We start from the raw sequence: 15,496 nt of genomic DNA on the forward strand, positions 1-15,496 counted from the left end.
CTCTCCCTCCCTCTTTCCTTTCTATCTCTCCCTCCCTCTTTCCTCCCTCCCTCTTTCCTTTCTATCTATTTTCTTTCTATCTCTCCCTCCCTCTTTCCATTGTATCTCTCCCTCCCTCTTCCCTCCCTCCCTCTTTCCTTTCTATCTCTCCCTCCCTCTTTCCATTGTATCTCTCCCTCCCTCTTCCCTCCTCCCTCTTTCCTTTCTATCTCTCCCTCCCTCTTTCCTTTCTATCTATTTTCTTTCTATCTCTCCCTCCCTCTTTCCTTTCTATCTATTTTCTTTCTATCTCTCCCTCCCTCTTTCCTTTCTATCTATTTTCTTTCTATCTCTCCCTCCCTCTTTCCTCCCTCCCTCTTTCCATTGTATCTCTCCCTCCCTCCCTCTTTCCTTTCTATCTCTCCCTCCCTCTTTCCTTTCTATCTCTCCCTCCCTCTTTCCTTTCTATCTATTTTCTTTCTATCTCTCCCTCCCTCTTTCCTTTCTATCTCTCCCTCCCTCCCTCTTTCCTTTCTATCTATTTTCTTTCTATCTCTCCCTCCCTCTTTCCTTTCTATCTCTCCCTCCCTCTTTCCTTTCTATCCTTCTCTCCGTCCCTCAGCGGCGGCAAAGAAGAAGGAAGGCAGGCTGCAGAGGGCATCGAGGACAAGAGCGCTCGCTCGCTCGCTCCCTCGCCCTCTGACTTCCCTCCCTCGCTGCTGAAGGGACGAGCACGGGCACAAGCGCGCGCGTGGGCCCGTTGCAAGAAGTTTTTGTTTGTTTGTTTTTTCCTTCCCCCGGCTCACGGGAGAGAGAGAGAAAGAAAGAGCGCAGCCAGGGAAAGCGGCCTCGAGCTGAGTGCGAACTGCAGGATGCGGCAAAGGACTCCTTGCCAACCAAAAAGGGGGTGGGGGTGGTGAAGGCAAAGCCTGGGAGGCGGGGAAGGGAAGAGCGGGAGACCCCCAGACAGAACGGCTGAGGGGAAGGAAAGACGGAAGGAGGGAGGGATTGAGAAGCGAAGCCAGGGAGGGCTGAGAGAAAAGGGGAGCAGCGCGCGCGTGAGAGAGGGAGGGCGGGCATTCCCAAAACGGACGGAGAAAGCCCTCTCTCGCAGCGAAAGCGCTCCCAGCCAGGGGGCTGCGAGAGAGGGCATTCTCTGTCCGTTTCGGGAAAGCCCGCCCCGGCACCGGCAGCGCCCCGCCCAGCTGGAGCTTCCCTAGGAGCTCCGCGGCACACCTGGCTGTGTCTCGCGGCACACTAGTGTGCCGCGGCACACCGGTTGGGAAACGCTGTTATAGACTAACTAATCCAAACAAAACTGATCGGGAAATCTGAACAACTTTGCACCACTTTGGCTTGCCTCGTATGTACTTGGCTATCGCACTGATATTTCTTAAACCAGATTATTTCTTAAACCATAGTTCTCCACCCTTCTATTTCTCATGACCAACTGAATTGGAACAGTTCTATTAATTTTATCAAATCCAGACAATTCATTTTCTTTGTGCATAGGTTGTGCAGGCTTCAGGTTCTGAAGTCAGAAACAGTAATTTTGGAATATTAATTTGGATTTCTAATAGACATACGACTGATGTAAATGATTTTTGCTAAGCTTACCTGGCATCTTCTCATCATCTTGCTGATCGTCTCTTTTTTCAGCATCACCTGCCAAAATTTCATCCAATTCATCATCACTGATTGGCTCATATTCTCCAGCACCAGATTCCATTGACTGCATATCCTCTATTTTTGTTTCATCATCTCCACCTGCAAAAAGACCGAAATGTTGCAACATGCTCTTATCCTGTCAAACTCTCCACAGAACCACCAGGAATGGCATACTAAATGAGATGATGCAGAAGACCTAATTAGGTTTGCTTGCTGTTCGTGTCTGGAGCCAGATCAGAGAAACTGTACTCTGGGTTTAATCTTTTTTCATTCATTTCTTTTCTAGGCAATATATAATCCCATCAAAACTGCAATTATTGAGGGAAGGATGGATGGGAGGTAGGTATGCGTATGACCTGTTCCTGTCTCTCCCCCTCCCTGCCCCCCATCTTTCTTCTACCATCAGGGTTTTCAGAGAGCAAAAAATATAATTCACACTGGGAAGTTGTCAAAGTAAGCTTCATTTGGAATCGACCGTAATATACTGCTCAAAAACTATGATAAAATCTGAAATTCAGAACATTCAAATAAGATTTATGAAATGATGCCATTTATGGGTTTGCTTAAAAGCAGAAAAACTGCCAGTGTTTGTATTTTCAGAAAGACTTACCTTCCATGTTTTCCACTTTCTCTGCTTCAATTCCATCTTCAAATCCTGGCAAAGAGCTTACGTCTTTCTCCTGCCTTTCTTTCTCCTGGGAAGAAGAATCCAGAGAGGTGGCCTCAAAAGCCTGATGATCCTTACTTGCTTTTGTCTCACTGTGCTTGGATACCTCTGCTTGAGAGGAAGTGCTGGCACTTCTATCCAGATTTTCAGAGAGCGGGCGTTCTTTTTCGCGGTCCGGATCTCTCCGTTTTTCTCGTTGTCTGTCTCGTTCCCGGATCCTGTCCCGGTCTCTGCTCCTTAACCAATCAGACTTAGCCGCATCTCGGTCCCAGTCTCTCTGCCTGCCGTCCCGTCTCTCTCTTTCCCGTTCCCGATCATGCTCATGTCGGTCTCTGTCCTGCACTCTTTCTCTGCTGTCAAAGGACCCAGATCTGGAGTGACTGTCAGCCCCGCCATGGCGATCAGATTCAGGAGAACTTCGTCTTGAACTGTGACTCCTTGAATCTTGTCGATCTAGAACACACAATCAATTCCATCAGAACAATCGGACTTTCATTTAGAAGAAAACTCAGAACTCAGGTTTAGCAGGATAACAAATCCAGACACTATACCAAATTGCAAAACCTCAGATTAATAAACCATGGTTTATTGACCTGAAAACAAATCCTTTGCCTTTCCCCATTATACTCATCACTTCTAAAGGAAAATGTCTAACTTGCAGGCATCGCCAGGCATGGGGGGACTAAGACATCTCCCCCAGGCTTTTTATATTTCATGTTTGGTATGTATGTGCTGTATGGTTTTTAATTGTTGGGGTTTTTATATATTTTTTATTATTAGATTTGTCCCATTGTTAAACTGTTTCTTATTACTGTTGTGAGCCGCCCTGAGTCTTCAGAGAGGGGCGGCATACAAATCTAAATAATAACAATAACAATAACAACAACAACAATAATGATGATGATAATAATAATAATAACAATTTGCCAGTGACATGACACCACTGGTAGAAAGAGTTGAGGCCAACAGTATAAATGCCTAGTTCTCCCTTCCCGTTTCACCTTCCTCATGCATCCATTCCACATTCATGTTTCCTCTCTCACCTGGGTCACACACTTATCCCAAAAATAAAATTTGGAAAAAATTTCAAGTGATCCTAATATAGCTTTTTAAGAGCCCAATGACCCTTACAAAGAGCCAAGAAAGCAAAGCATATTGGAAAAATGGGTTTTTCTTTTCTTTTCCAACTCCCTCACTTAAAATAGATCCATTAGGACTACTGATTAGAGGGCTTTGTTTTGTTTTGGCTTTTTTTTGCAAAACTATTAATAACACATGAACTTCTAAAAAGCCTAACTGTAGGGTATGAAAAAGGAAAGGCAGGCTGAAGGTTGCCAAGCTGCTTGAATGACATTATCCCCAAACAAGTTATTGCTGAAGCAGTTTTATAAGGTTAGCCATTGCACACTGGCAACAAATCCCTCCTCACTGGAGCTTCTGGAGCCTTTGTCCTACCCCTAGCCCAAACTCTGGGCCTCCCGAGGACTGAGTCTCAGGATAACCCAGGGATACGGCACAGGAGCAAACAAAGCCGCACAACTGAGATTACCAGAAGAGGTGCTACGGCTGGCAACCCCTCGTTTCAGCTGATCGATTCTGGACTTCCGCTCTCCTGCAATTTCAAGGCATCTCCTGTCTCTGTCGTTTGAGCTGCTGTGTAAGACCTTCTTAACTGCAGCCTGGTCGTCTCCGCTACGATGTGCAGAATCATTGGAGGGTGATCGGAGTCTACTTGAAGTATGGCTCCTGTTGCTACAGATGCTGCTGCTACGCTTCTGCTCTGCAGGGCGGGGGTGAGGGGTTTCTTCCACCCCGTGAGAAACCTCCATGGCTTCGCCTCGCGCACGGTGGCTAGTTCTATGGGCTTCCTCAGAAGTCCTTTCTAGAACCGTTTCCCCACGCTCTGGAACATCTTCATCTGACCAGTCGCTAAATGTTGTGTCCTCCTTCTTGGGAGCAACTTCTACAACTGCAGTTTTCTCGGGCGCTGCTTCCACCACTTCTTCTTTCACGGTCACAGGTGGCGTCCTGGGGCCTTTTTTCTTCTTCTGATGGGGGCCACTGTCTTCCTCGGAGGCTTCAGAATCTCCCTTGGATCTCTTGCGCTTCTTTTCAGCATTTTTCTTTTTCTGGCCTTTCTTGGGAGAAAACACTTGAGTTTTCTCTGCTGGCGGTTCACTGATAAAGCGCTCTAACCCAGCACCTTCGTCCTCTTTCTTCTTCTTTGCTGTTTTTTTCTGTATTTTAGCTTTCTTCTTGTCCTCGTGCAGGTGATCTACTGCCTCGTGCTCCTCAGAATCCCGTTTGCTGACGCTCTCTTGGATTTTGGTCCTTGTGCTCTCATTGCTCTCTCGTGGCTCTCGCTGTTTGTCCCCAGAAGTAGCCCGCTCTTTGTAATCACTTTCTTCATAATGTCTCACGCTTTCCTTTCGCTCTGGCTTCCTGTCACTCTCTTTCCAACGGCTCTGCTTCTCTTCTGAAAGGTGTGAAGGGCTAAGCGAACGTGATTCTTGAGGACGTACAACCTGACTCAATAAACGCCGTTTTTCATCTATAAAAAAGAAAATGTGTCATGACACATCATTTTGGAGCAAATATTTGTATCTAAGAATGCTCTTTAGCTTACAGCAAAGAAGAAAAAAATTCCAGCTATATTTTTTGTTATGAGGAAATTATTCTTAAGATTGGAGTCTTGACATGAAAGCTACTTGTAGGAAAATCATCAGTACGTATACACAATCTTCCTCTCCTAAAAATACATCCCTCCTTTCCAAAGTGAAATGCATTTAAAAAAAAATTGTTTTAAAGTCAGGCTATTAAACACTACTGATTCATAGAATACACTTGGGCTTCTTAACAATGGCAATATCAACAAGTTGCTATATTTCACTTCATAATTAAGAGGGATATACAAACTGTAAACAAAGTGACCTGGGGTTTTTTTTTTACACTGGATTTACAAGGAGACTTATTAAAGTTTTGAAACTGTTGTGAGAAAGGCCAAAAAAGAAGTGAAACCGAGTTCTACATCATTATATAAATGAACTGAAGATTGTTGGAACTAAAAGGAAAGTTGCAGGCAGCCATCACAGCATCCCCACAAACATGTAATCGCTAATTTGGGAACTCAGCAAGCGGCTCACAATTATGATGTAGTCATAGGATCACCATACAAATCTAATAAATAAAATAAATAAATAAATAAATTTGTGATCTTTGCTACCAACTTCGAACAAGCAAATAGGGAAGCATGCAGGAGATTGCAAATGGTGAACATCTGACTTTGAGAACTGTAATCATGTAGAATTCACCTAACCGTGGCAATGGCAATTGAGACTGCCATTGTAAGTCAAAGCAGACAGGTGACACTGTGCCTTATAATTGTGTTGCTTAGTGATGGGAGTTCCTGGTCCCAATTACCACTGGTGAAGACTACCTGTAAATGACTTCTATATGCATGAGTTTAATTGTGCAAGTCAGCTTAACTTCCTCAGCTGCAGATGCCACTGCACAATATCAATATGATGTTCTAGGTACCAAAAACAATACAAATTCATAAATAAATGGGTGGTCAAAATCTTGCCAAATCTCAAATAATCTCTTTGTAAATTAGGAAAGGCTGCAATCTCACAAGTTTTGAAGGTTGGCAGGCCTTATCTTAGAATAGAGCAGGTGTTGTGTTCATAGAACTGTGTGGCCAACTCCTGCTACTAAGTACATGCTTTCACTCACTCTGATCTTCTCCACTATTGTAGGCATCACTGTCAGGTGAATGTTCACGTCGGCGTTTAGGAGATTTCCGAGGGCTTGGGCTGCTTTCATTTCTGTGACGTTTTCTGCATTACCCAAAAATAAAAAGTTAGTCATTAAATTCTAGGTATTTAATTTCTAGCAAATCACATTCATCTTCTGCTGCATAAAGAAACACGACTGTTACATGCCAACATTTAAAATTTAAATTGAATGTTAAGAGTCATCTTTTTTTTAAAAAAAATCATTTACAAGACAACATATGAACTGTCAATGGTTGTTTGGATAATGTTGGGTATAACTTGTTGATTCAATGTAGCGTCTCACGCTGCAATTATTTATTTTCTTTTTTTAAAAAAAACTCACTTTGATTTCCTCTCTTCACGACTATCTCTTGTAGTCCTTTCTTCACGGACATCTTCTCTCTTGTCCCTGCGTTCTTCTCTTCCTCTCTCTTTGTCATCCCACTCTCTCTGTCGTTCCCTTTCTTTGTCTCTTTCCCGGCCCCGCTCCCTTTCCCTTTCTCGTTCTCTTTCTCTTTCCCGTTCTCTTTCCCGCTCCCTTTCCCGTTCTCGATCCCGTTCTCTGTCATGGTCTCTATCCCGTTCCCGTTCTCTGTCCTTCTCTCTTTCTCTCTCACGTTCTCGCTCACGTGCGCGATCACGTTCTGCTTCTCTCTCTCTTTCCCTCTCCCTTTCTCGCTCCCTAGGTCTTTCATCCCTCCTATCTTCATTCCTGTCCACTCTTCGTTCTTCTAGTCTTTCATCACGATCAATGTCATCACTTCTTCCCTGGTGTCGTATGGGAGAGCTTTGCCTCTGATCTGCAATGAGAAATAGGTTTTAATTCCAATTTATAATCATCTAATTTATTTTCCAATATTGGTGCACACTAATGCTTTCATGTTAAATCTCTGCAACAGGTATTATATAGATTGAGTATCCATAATGATAAAAACCTATGGAGATGGAAGGTTTAAGGGGAAATGACAACCTCCACTGCAGAACAACCCCCCCCCCCCCCCCCGAATTTGCTCAGCAAAGAGTACTGTGCTAAATGAGTTAGCTAAGTACTAGTGCTTGTAATTAAGGTTCATGGAGTCAGTGTAACTTTCACAGCTACATTCAGCTTTAATGTTATTCTACCAATCTGCCCTTTTAGTAAAAATCCATTAATAAGTTAACGGTTAAAAAAAAAAACTCCTGAAGAGTACTTACCTCTTTCTCTATTGTCACGCTTGTCCCGTTCTCCATGTCTTCTTTCAAAAGAAGAATCTCTTGCATGTTCACGGCTTTCATAGCGATCCCTGTCAGGGTAATTGCTCCGTGATTCCCAATTGTCATGGTAGCTACTACTAGAATTATGTGTATCAACTTGAGAGCCTCTTGTTCGATTGCCTATTGAAAACAAGACATAGAGAAAACATGAAAAAAAATCTCTTTTGCCAGAGATTAGCCAGTACAAATTGATTAAAAGAACTGTACTTCATAAAAAGATTTGTAAATTGCGCACCAGAACTGCCGATATGCAGCTAGGCAAGTAATTCTGGATCTAGGATGATAATTTGTGTAATATATTTGTCATAAAAATGTAACAAAAGGAAGTTTTGCTTAAAAACCCTGTCCTTTTCCATTAGTATACACTTCAAACTACAGAACTCCATATGCAGAAATCTAAGAAATTTAAGCAATGTAAGCAATTTTCAACTCCTCAGTTGAGCCCAGATCAAACTTTGTGGTGAATTAAAAGGAATTCAGATTCAGAAAACTAATGCTGAAAAAAATATATAACAGACTCAAAATAATAATAATCCAGCACTTGTTTGACTATAACCAGAAAGGTTTAAAAACATCTGGCGAGCCATCCTTCTCACGCAAAAACTAATCTTCAGAATAATTTTCAATAGTTTTGCTTTAGTAAGGGAGCCTGCATTCATACAATTTCCTAAACAGTCATTTCAAAAACTAATTCATTTCAATATCAATGAATGAAAGGGAAGGATCTCTTCATCAGTGAATCAAAGGAAAAGATCTCCTCCGCAATGTGTGACTAAAATTAACCAATCTTCTTTTAAAATAAATAGGGCAATGCCTTTTCTTACTAAAAAGAGAAATCCATGTGATAATCATTGCCATCTGTTTCATGTTATTTAATACTTTTTAAGAAATACGCAGAGGATCATTGTACTATGGATAACGGTGACTAAATATGGTGAAGTCATAAAAAGAAATGAGCTGCAATGTAATTTATTTCTACCCTATTGATTAAACAGATGCTTATGTAAATGAACAGTGTAAGATTCCTATTGTTTCATCTATTATATACCCTTGTCTGTTAATTCAGGACCTCTCCCTCTGCTTCTTCCAGATGTTCTGGATTCATTTCTGGTTTCACTTCTTGAGTCCGTCCGACTTTCAGCACGAGAACTATCTTCCCTACCATGGGCTCTTGCATAGCTACGTGATTCCTCCAAATACTGCTCCTCTTTTTTGTGGTCTCGATACTCTCTGTCCCTGTAGTCATGCGAGTCACGTGTAGAACGTAGGTCCCTCTGATCCCGACTTTCTTTATTGTCTCTACTGAAATCCCTGGCATCACGTGAGTCCCGAGCCTCCCGGGATTCTCTTGGATCTCTGCGTTCTCTGTTATCTCTGGTTTCCCTCCGATCCCGTCCATCCCGGGATTCTCGATCATCTCTGTGATCTCTGGGGGTACTTTGCTCTTGGTCATAGTCCCGTTCATCCCTGTTGTCTCTTTCTCTTCCCCTTTTTCCTCTTGTTTCTGGAAGTAAAACAAATACCAATGTAAATATATGATCAACTTAATAGTACAGGTGATCCTCAACTTACAGCAGTTCGTTTAGTGACCGTTCAAAATTACAACGGTACTGAAAAAAGGCATTGATGACCATTTTTCAGATTTAGGACTGTTGCAGCATCCCCATGGTCACATGGTTTACATTTGGATGCTTCCCAGCTAGTTTATATTTTTGACGGTTACAGTGTCCTGATGTCATGTGATTACCTTTTGCAAACTTCTGGCAAACAACGTCAATGGCGTAGCCAGACTCAGTTAACCACAGGGTTACTAATTTAACAACTGCAGTGATTCACTTAACAAATGTGGCAAGAAAAGTCATAAAACGGGGCAAAATTCATTTAACAAACTTCTCATTTAGCAACATATATTCTGGGCTCAATTATTGCCATTAAGGCGAGGATTACTGTATTAAAAAGCAAAGGAAAAGCATAGAAGAAAAAACATTTCAAAGGAATTTTTGTGGTGAATAACACACATTTATGTCTGATGCTGATTAAGGATAATTCTTATTCCACTATTGCTAGTGTTAAAACCTTTCTAATTCCTAATCCAAAAAAATTCTAAAAAAATCCACTTCCCCTGCATATTTTGTTTAACATCCACATTCAGAGAAAAGGTAGGAAAATGGTTCTGAAAAATACTTTTGAAAGCAGATGCTCCGTGAGTCTAGTAGCGTCTTTTCAAGCTAACAACTTTTATTAAAAGGCATAAACAAACAAGAAGAGAGGACTCACTGGAAAAGGCCCTGATCTTGGGAAAGACTGAAGGAGAAAGGGAAGGCAGAGGATGAGATGGGTAGATACTGTCATTGATGCAGTGGGCATGAAATTGGGGCAGACTCTGGGAGACAGTGGAGGGTGGGGGTGGGGGGCTGCAGGGCATGCTATGGTCCAAGAGATTGTGAAGAGCTGGACAAGACTCAGTGACTGAACAACTACGGAGTCTACGGAGAGGGGCGGCATACAAATCCAATCAATCAATCAATCAATCAATCAATCAATCGATAAATATGGTCCAAGAAATTGTGAAGAGCTGGACAAGACTCAGTGACTGAACAACTACGGAGTCTACGGAGAGGGGCGGCATACAAATCCAATCAATCAATCAATCAATTAACCAATCAATCAATCAATCAATCAATAAATCAATCAATATGGTCCAAGAGATTGTGAAGAGCTGGACAAGACTCAGTGACTGAACAACTACGGAGTCTACGGAGAGGGGCGGCATACAAATCCAATCAATCAATCAATTAATCAATCAATCAATCAATCAATAAATCAATCAATATGGTCCAAGAGATTGTGAAGAGCTGGACAAGACTCAGTGACTGAACAACTACGGAGTCTACGGAGAGGGGCGGCATACAAATCCAATCAATCAATAAATAAATATGGTCCAAGAGATTGTGAAGAGCTGGACAAGACTCAGTGACTGAACAACTACGGAGTCTACGGAGAGGGGCGGCATACAAATCCAATCAATCAATCAATTAATCAATCAATCAATCAATCAATAAATCAATCAATATGGTCCAAGAGATTGTGAAGAGCTGGACAAGACTCAGTGACTGAACAACTACGGAGTCTACGGAGAGGGGCGGCATACAAATCCAATCAATCAATCAATCAATATGGTCCAAGAGATTGTGAAGAGCTGGACAAGACTCAGTGACTGAACAACTACGGAGTCTACGGAGAGGGGCGGCATACAAATCCAATCAATCAATAAATAAATATGGTCCAAGAGATTGTGAAGAGCTGGACAAGACTCAGTGACTGAACAACTACGGAGTCTACGGAGAGGGGCGGCATACAAATCCAATCAATCAATCAATCAATCAATCAATCAATCAATCAATCAATCAACAACAACAACAATCCGGCTCCATTAAATAGGGGCCATCTGTATTCATACAGTCTTTATAGTTATCCATACCATCTCTTCTTTCATGGCGACGATCATGTGACTGTGAAATCCGCTCGTGATCATGCCGGCTTCTGTCTCTAACTGGTGAACGATGCCTGGAAGACGCCTGCTTTTGCTGTGGAGAAGGTGATGCTCGGTGAGGATACGGAGAAGACGACCGACCTACAGGCGGGGAAGTTGTCCTTTTGTAAGAGGGGGAAGGGGTCCTCTTGTGACGTGGTGACGGAGAACGTCTTTGAATAGAAGAACCCGACTGAGATGAAGAGGAATGATGCATCGACGATACAGGAGAATGATGCTGTGTGGGCGGTGAAGCAGACCTGCAAACATAGAACTCTATACGCATCTTGGTGCTACACACATTTTGAGCACTATTCACATAAACCTTTATAATTATCTCTTGTTAAAATTGCATTCAGATTGGTTCCAAAAATACAGCAGAAGTGCCATAGCCGAGCTGATTCTTGCCTGTATACAATATTCCTTGCTAGGCATTTCTTTTCATTAATACCTAAACAGTATGTTTGGCTTTGGGTGGCTAAAAATATGCAGTATTCAAATCATTTAAAAATATCTGCACACTCTATAACGAACAACTGGCGTTCCCTGGGCAAATTCTGTTAGATTATTGATCAATTTTCATCTGCTTACTTATAGCATTTCTCAAAACTCAAGATTTCACCCTGCATGCAGAAGACCCTATATACAGCTTAACTTCCTCTATTACCAGTATGGGACATTTTTCTAACGTGCCTTAGGTAACTGTGAAAGCCCACCCAATTATGAGAGAGGCCACCAGCCAAAATAGGCAGGGGCATCCCTGGAAACCTGCAAAATTCTCTGTAATAAACACAAAGAGAAATCCAATGTTCTATTTCTCCCACATATATACTCTGTCTCCCACACAGGAATTAGACTTTAGAATAAAAACTGAGGAAGAATTCGTTTTTAAAGAGGATCATTGGAGCTGATAAGAGAATGGTTATCACTTCTTCCCCAGTATTGATTTCCCTTCAAAAATGTTCTTCCCAAAACAAGAATTTTAAATGCCCCGCTCCCACCTTATGTTAATGGAAGTTGTTCCATTGAAGTTGTTCTTCAACGGGAGCTGGTGCATGCAGGCAAAGACTATCCCTTCCTTACCCAGTAGTAACCCCAAATATAAACTTTGAAATAGCTGTTGTCAGTGATAACAATGCAAAGCCATATTAAAACATAAAGAGTAAAAAAAATCAGTTGCTGAAATGAAACAAGTAAGTTTTTTAGAGGTTATGGGGGCATTAGGACAGTATCAAATCTCAGAATATCAAATGGGGTGGGGGAAGGAATAAGTATTAGTCTGGGGACTTTAATGAGTTGTGTATAGGACAGTTGGTACGCTATGATTAAATTGTGCTTGTTTTCAGTCCTTCCTGATGTTCAAAATATGCTTTATTACATTTTACCTTTGAAGTGCAGAGTGTAAGCAATTACTCTGCAAACCCAAGCAGATCCTTTAATCATGTGGGACAAACAATAAGAAAAAGAGAACCAAAGCCAGCTAGCTGGGTGACCTTGGGCTACTCATTCTCATCCCAACTCATCTCACACGGTTTTTGTTATGGGGAAAATAAGAGGAGAAAGGAATACTATCTATGTTTGCCACCTTGAGTTCTTTACAAAAAGTAACAAAGGTGGGATAAAAATGTAATAGAATGTAGCCTTCGCATTGCAGCAAATAAATAACAATACACAGACACAAAGATTTTTTTTAAAAAAAAATCCTACCTGCGGGGGGGTGAAAAAGAATGTTTATGGCTGCTGGATTTAGATGGAGCCCAAGATGTCTGCCTTCTTCTTGTGGCAGGAGAATAGTCTCGTGAAGAAGAATTGCTACCAGAATGGTCTTCTGGACTAGGTGAACGCCTCTGTCTGTGGGAACTTTCTGAGGGATCCCTGAGGAATAGTCATATAGCCAACATTGACATTAACAACAGCATGGGTACTGTTATTTATAACTTGAGGCAGAGTATCTCCATTTAAAGGAGAAACATACTCCTTCCTACCGGGTTTTTCTTTTGGCGCCTGAAATATGGCCTTGGCCTTAATATCAGGGGAGGGGATGTCTTATCATTTTCGGGGGGGAGGGCATGAAGCCCCGAAATCTCAGCCTGCAGCAGGGGAACTAGTGCCGGAGCAACAATCAGCTGCTTTGCCTGTGCCACTCAGGCCGCTGCCTCCAGCAATCGTGGCAGCTTTTTCATTGCTTCTCAAAGTGAGGCAGGGAAGGCGTAAGGGGGGAATATGCCCCCCCACCTGCCATCCATGAGAAACAGTCTCACAGAGGTTGTCCCTGCAAACCCTAGCTCCCACGCCCCTTCTCTTAGTGGTGGGGCAGAAAAAGAATGGCTCCAAAAAACCCGTATCTCCCAGCCCTAGCCCTGTCGATCTGGGATTGAGGGGAGGGAGACTGGTGCCAGAGCTCTGAGCAGTGGGCGGTGCAGACTGTCTGTGCAGCCATGAAGTGAGATTGGCGTGGCCAGTTCTTGCCTGCAGCAATGCGAGGATCGGATCAGATCCGCCCAAGTCCGGCAGGCCAGATTTGGTGAGCTGTGTACAGTGTTCCCTCGATTTTCGCGGGTTTGAACTTCGCGAAAAGTCTATACCACGGTTTTTCAAAAATATTAATTAAAAAATACTTTGCGGTTTCCCCCCCTGTACCACGGTTTTTCCTGCCCGATGACATCATATATCATCACCAAACTTTCGTCCACCTTTAATAAATATTTTTTTTAATAAACTTTAATAAAGAAACATGGTGAGTAATAATCTAAAAGGTTGCTAAGGGAATGGGAAATTGCAATTTAGGGGTTTAAAGTGTTAAGGGATGGCTTGTGATACTGTTCATAGCCAAAAATAGTGTATTTACTTCCGCATCTCTACTTCGCGGAAATTCAACTTTCGTGGGCGGTCTCGGAACACATCCCCCGCAAAAATCGAGGGAACACTGTACACCACTGCCACTCAGGAGAAGAAGAGAGAGAGGAGGTGCTGTGAGAGAACCCATTCTCATGTTCTTCTCCTCCCGGGTGGTGGCAGCAAGTTCAGCTCCCCAAATCTGGCCTGCTGATCTCTGGACAGGAGAAGAAGAGAGAGAGGAGGTGCTGTGAGGCTCAGGAAAAGATAAGAGAGGCAGGCAGCACTCCTCCTCTTCTTGCTGTCCAAGATTGGCAGGCCAGATTCCGGAAGCTGACTTCCAGCTCCTGCCGTGCGCGGCAAGTGAGGGAGAAGAGATGGCAAGGGAGCCCCACCTCGCTCCATGCATCTTGTTTCTCCACCGCCCCACCCCTCCCTACCTGGCACTCCCTCTCGCCAGCCCTGATCAGCAGACCAGTTCAGGAGTTGAATGTGCCGCCGCCGCTTGAGAACAGAATATGAGAAACGGGCTCTCTCACAGCACCTCCTCTCTCTCTTCTTTTCCTGGGTGGCAGTGGAGCGTCCAGCTCCCCAAAGTTGGCCTGCCAATCTCTGGACACACGGCTGGCGTGTGGATGGGATACACTGAATGTCAGGAAGGCCCTTCACAGGTATATTAAACGGACTACCTTCTTTCAGAAGTCCAAATCCTTATTTGTGTCTTTTCATCCTATGTTGATGGGAAAGGAAGTTTCACCCTCAACTGTCGGCTGCTGGCTGAAAGCGTGCATCACGAAGTCCTATGAAGTCCAGGCTGCCCCATTGTAGGGCCGCATAACTGCTCATTTGACTAGGAGCGTGATTACTACAGCGGCATGGGCCACATAAGCCTCCATTCAGGACATTTGCAAGTGGCGATGTGGACATCACCTTCACCCTTTATTAGACACTACCGGATGGATTTTTTTGCATCCAGGATGCCTCATTAGGCAGGAAAGTACTGCAGAGAGTTTACCCCACTTCGGGACCCTGGACCAGCCTTCTTCCCACTCTTGAGTCTTTAAGTTGGATATATCCCAAGCTTGGACTCTCCAAGCAGCACACAGGAGAATGAATGTTGTCTTGCCTGAATGTTCCTTCTATGTGCATTGCGGGAGAGTCCAAACCTAACCTAGGGCCTTTCTGGTCCAGGATATGGACATTACTGGCTTTATTGATGTTTGAATTCCCTTCATGTCTATGCCTTCATAAAACAACTGACCCAGTGGAACCAGAGAGGAGTCATAGCCACATACTTCTTACTCAGTCCCTGGTAAACAGATGGAAGTTAACCTATCCTTGGACTCTCCAAGCAGCAAACGGGAGAACAATTAATCACTAAAATATCTTGCATGTTGGAAGTTATTGATGCACCATCACTGGAGGTTTTCAAAAATAAATTGGACAACCATTGGGGCAGGAAAATGTAAGGTTTCCTGCTTTGACAGGGGGTTGGATAGAAGACCTCTGAGGTCTCTTCCAGCCTTATGATTCTATGTTCTATGATTAAGGTGGTGGCCTAGAAACCAGGAGAAGGTAAGTTTTAGCTCCACCTTAAGCATGAAAGCTGATGGGTGAGAGTCACTTTCTCTCAACTCAACCCACCTTATTGGATTGTTGTTATGGGGAAAATAGGTGGAGGAAGGAATACTGGTATGTTTGTTGCATTAAATTACTTACAAGTAATAAAGGTGGGATTTTTAAAAAATCTTTAAAAATTGTCAGAGATCTGAAGATGGAAATATGGTT

The 15,496-nt window shown here is 43.1% G+C and overlaps 1 protein-coding gene across 16 annotated transcripts in view; it reads right to left on the reverse strand.

Moving 5' to 3' along the window:
* Positions 1-15,496, reverse strand: part of ZC3H13 (zinc finger CCCH-type containing 13) — a 61,568-nt gene that overhangs the window by 7,243 nt on the left and 38,829 nt on the right. For 8 of the 16 annotated variants that reach the window (XM_070732739.1, XM_070732734.1, XM_070732728.1 and 5 more), the window contains 9 exons: positions 12,581-12,748; positions 10,823-11,133; positions 8,390-8,845; positions 7,282-7,461; positions 6,431-6,887; positions 6,047-6,150; positions 3,864-4,865; positions 2,258-2,767; positions 1,597-1,746 (listed from right to left, as the gene is read on the reverse strand). In XM_070732739.1, coding sequence (XP_070588840.1) covers positions 1,597-1,746; positions 2,258-2,767; positions 3,864-4,865; positions 6,047-6,150; positions 6,431-6,887; positions 7,282-7,461; positions 8,390-8,845; positions 10,823-11,133; positions 12,581-12,748 — 3,338 coding nt within the window. The remainder of the gene's footprint in view (positions 1-1,596; positions 1,747-2,257; positions 2,768-3,863; positions 4,866-6,046; positions 6,151-6,430; positions 6,888-7,281; positions 7,462-8,389; positions 8,846-10,822; positions 11,134-12,580; positions 12,749-15,496) is intronic. The other 8 variants (XM_070732737.1, XM_070732732.1, XM_070732735.1 and 5 more) reach the window with 1 other exon arrangement.

The sequence above is a fragment of the Erythrolamprus reginae genome, chromosome 1 (assembly GCF_031021105.1).
Source record: "Erythrolamprus reginae isolate rEryReg1 chromosome 1, rEryReg1.hap1, whole genome shotgun sequence".
NCBI classification, from domain to species: domain Eukaryota; kingdom Metazoa; phylum Chordata; class Lepidosauria; order Squamata; family Dipsadidae; genus Erythrolamprus; species Erythrolamprus reginae.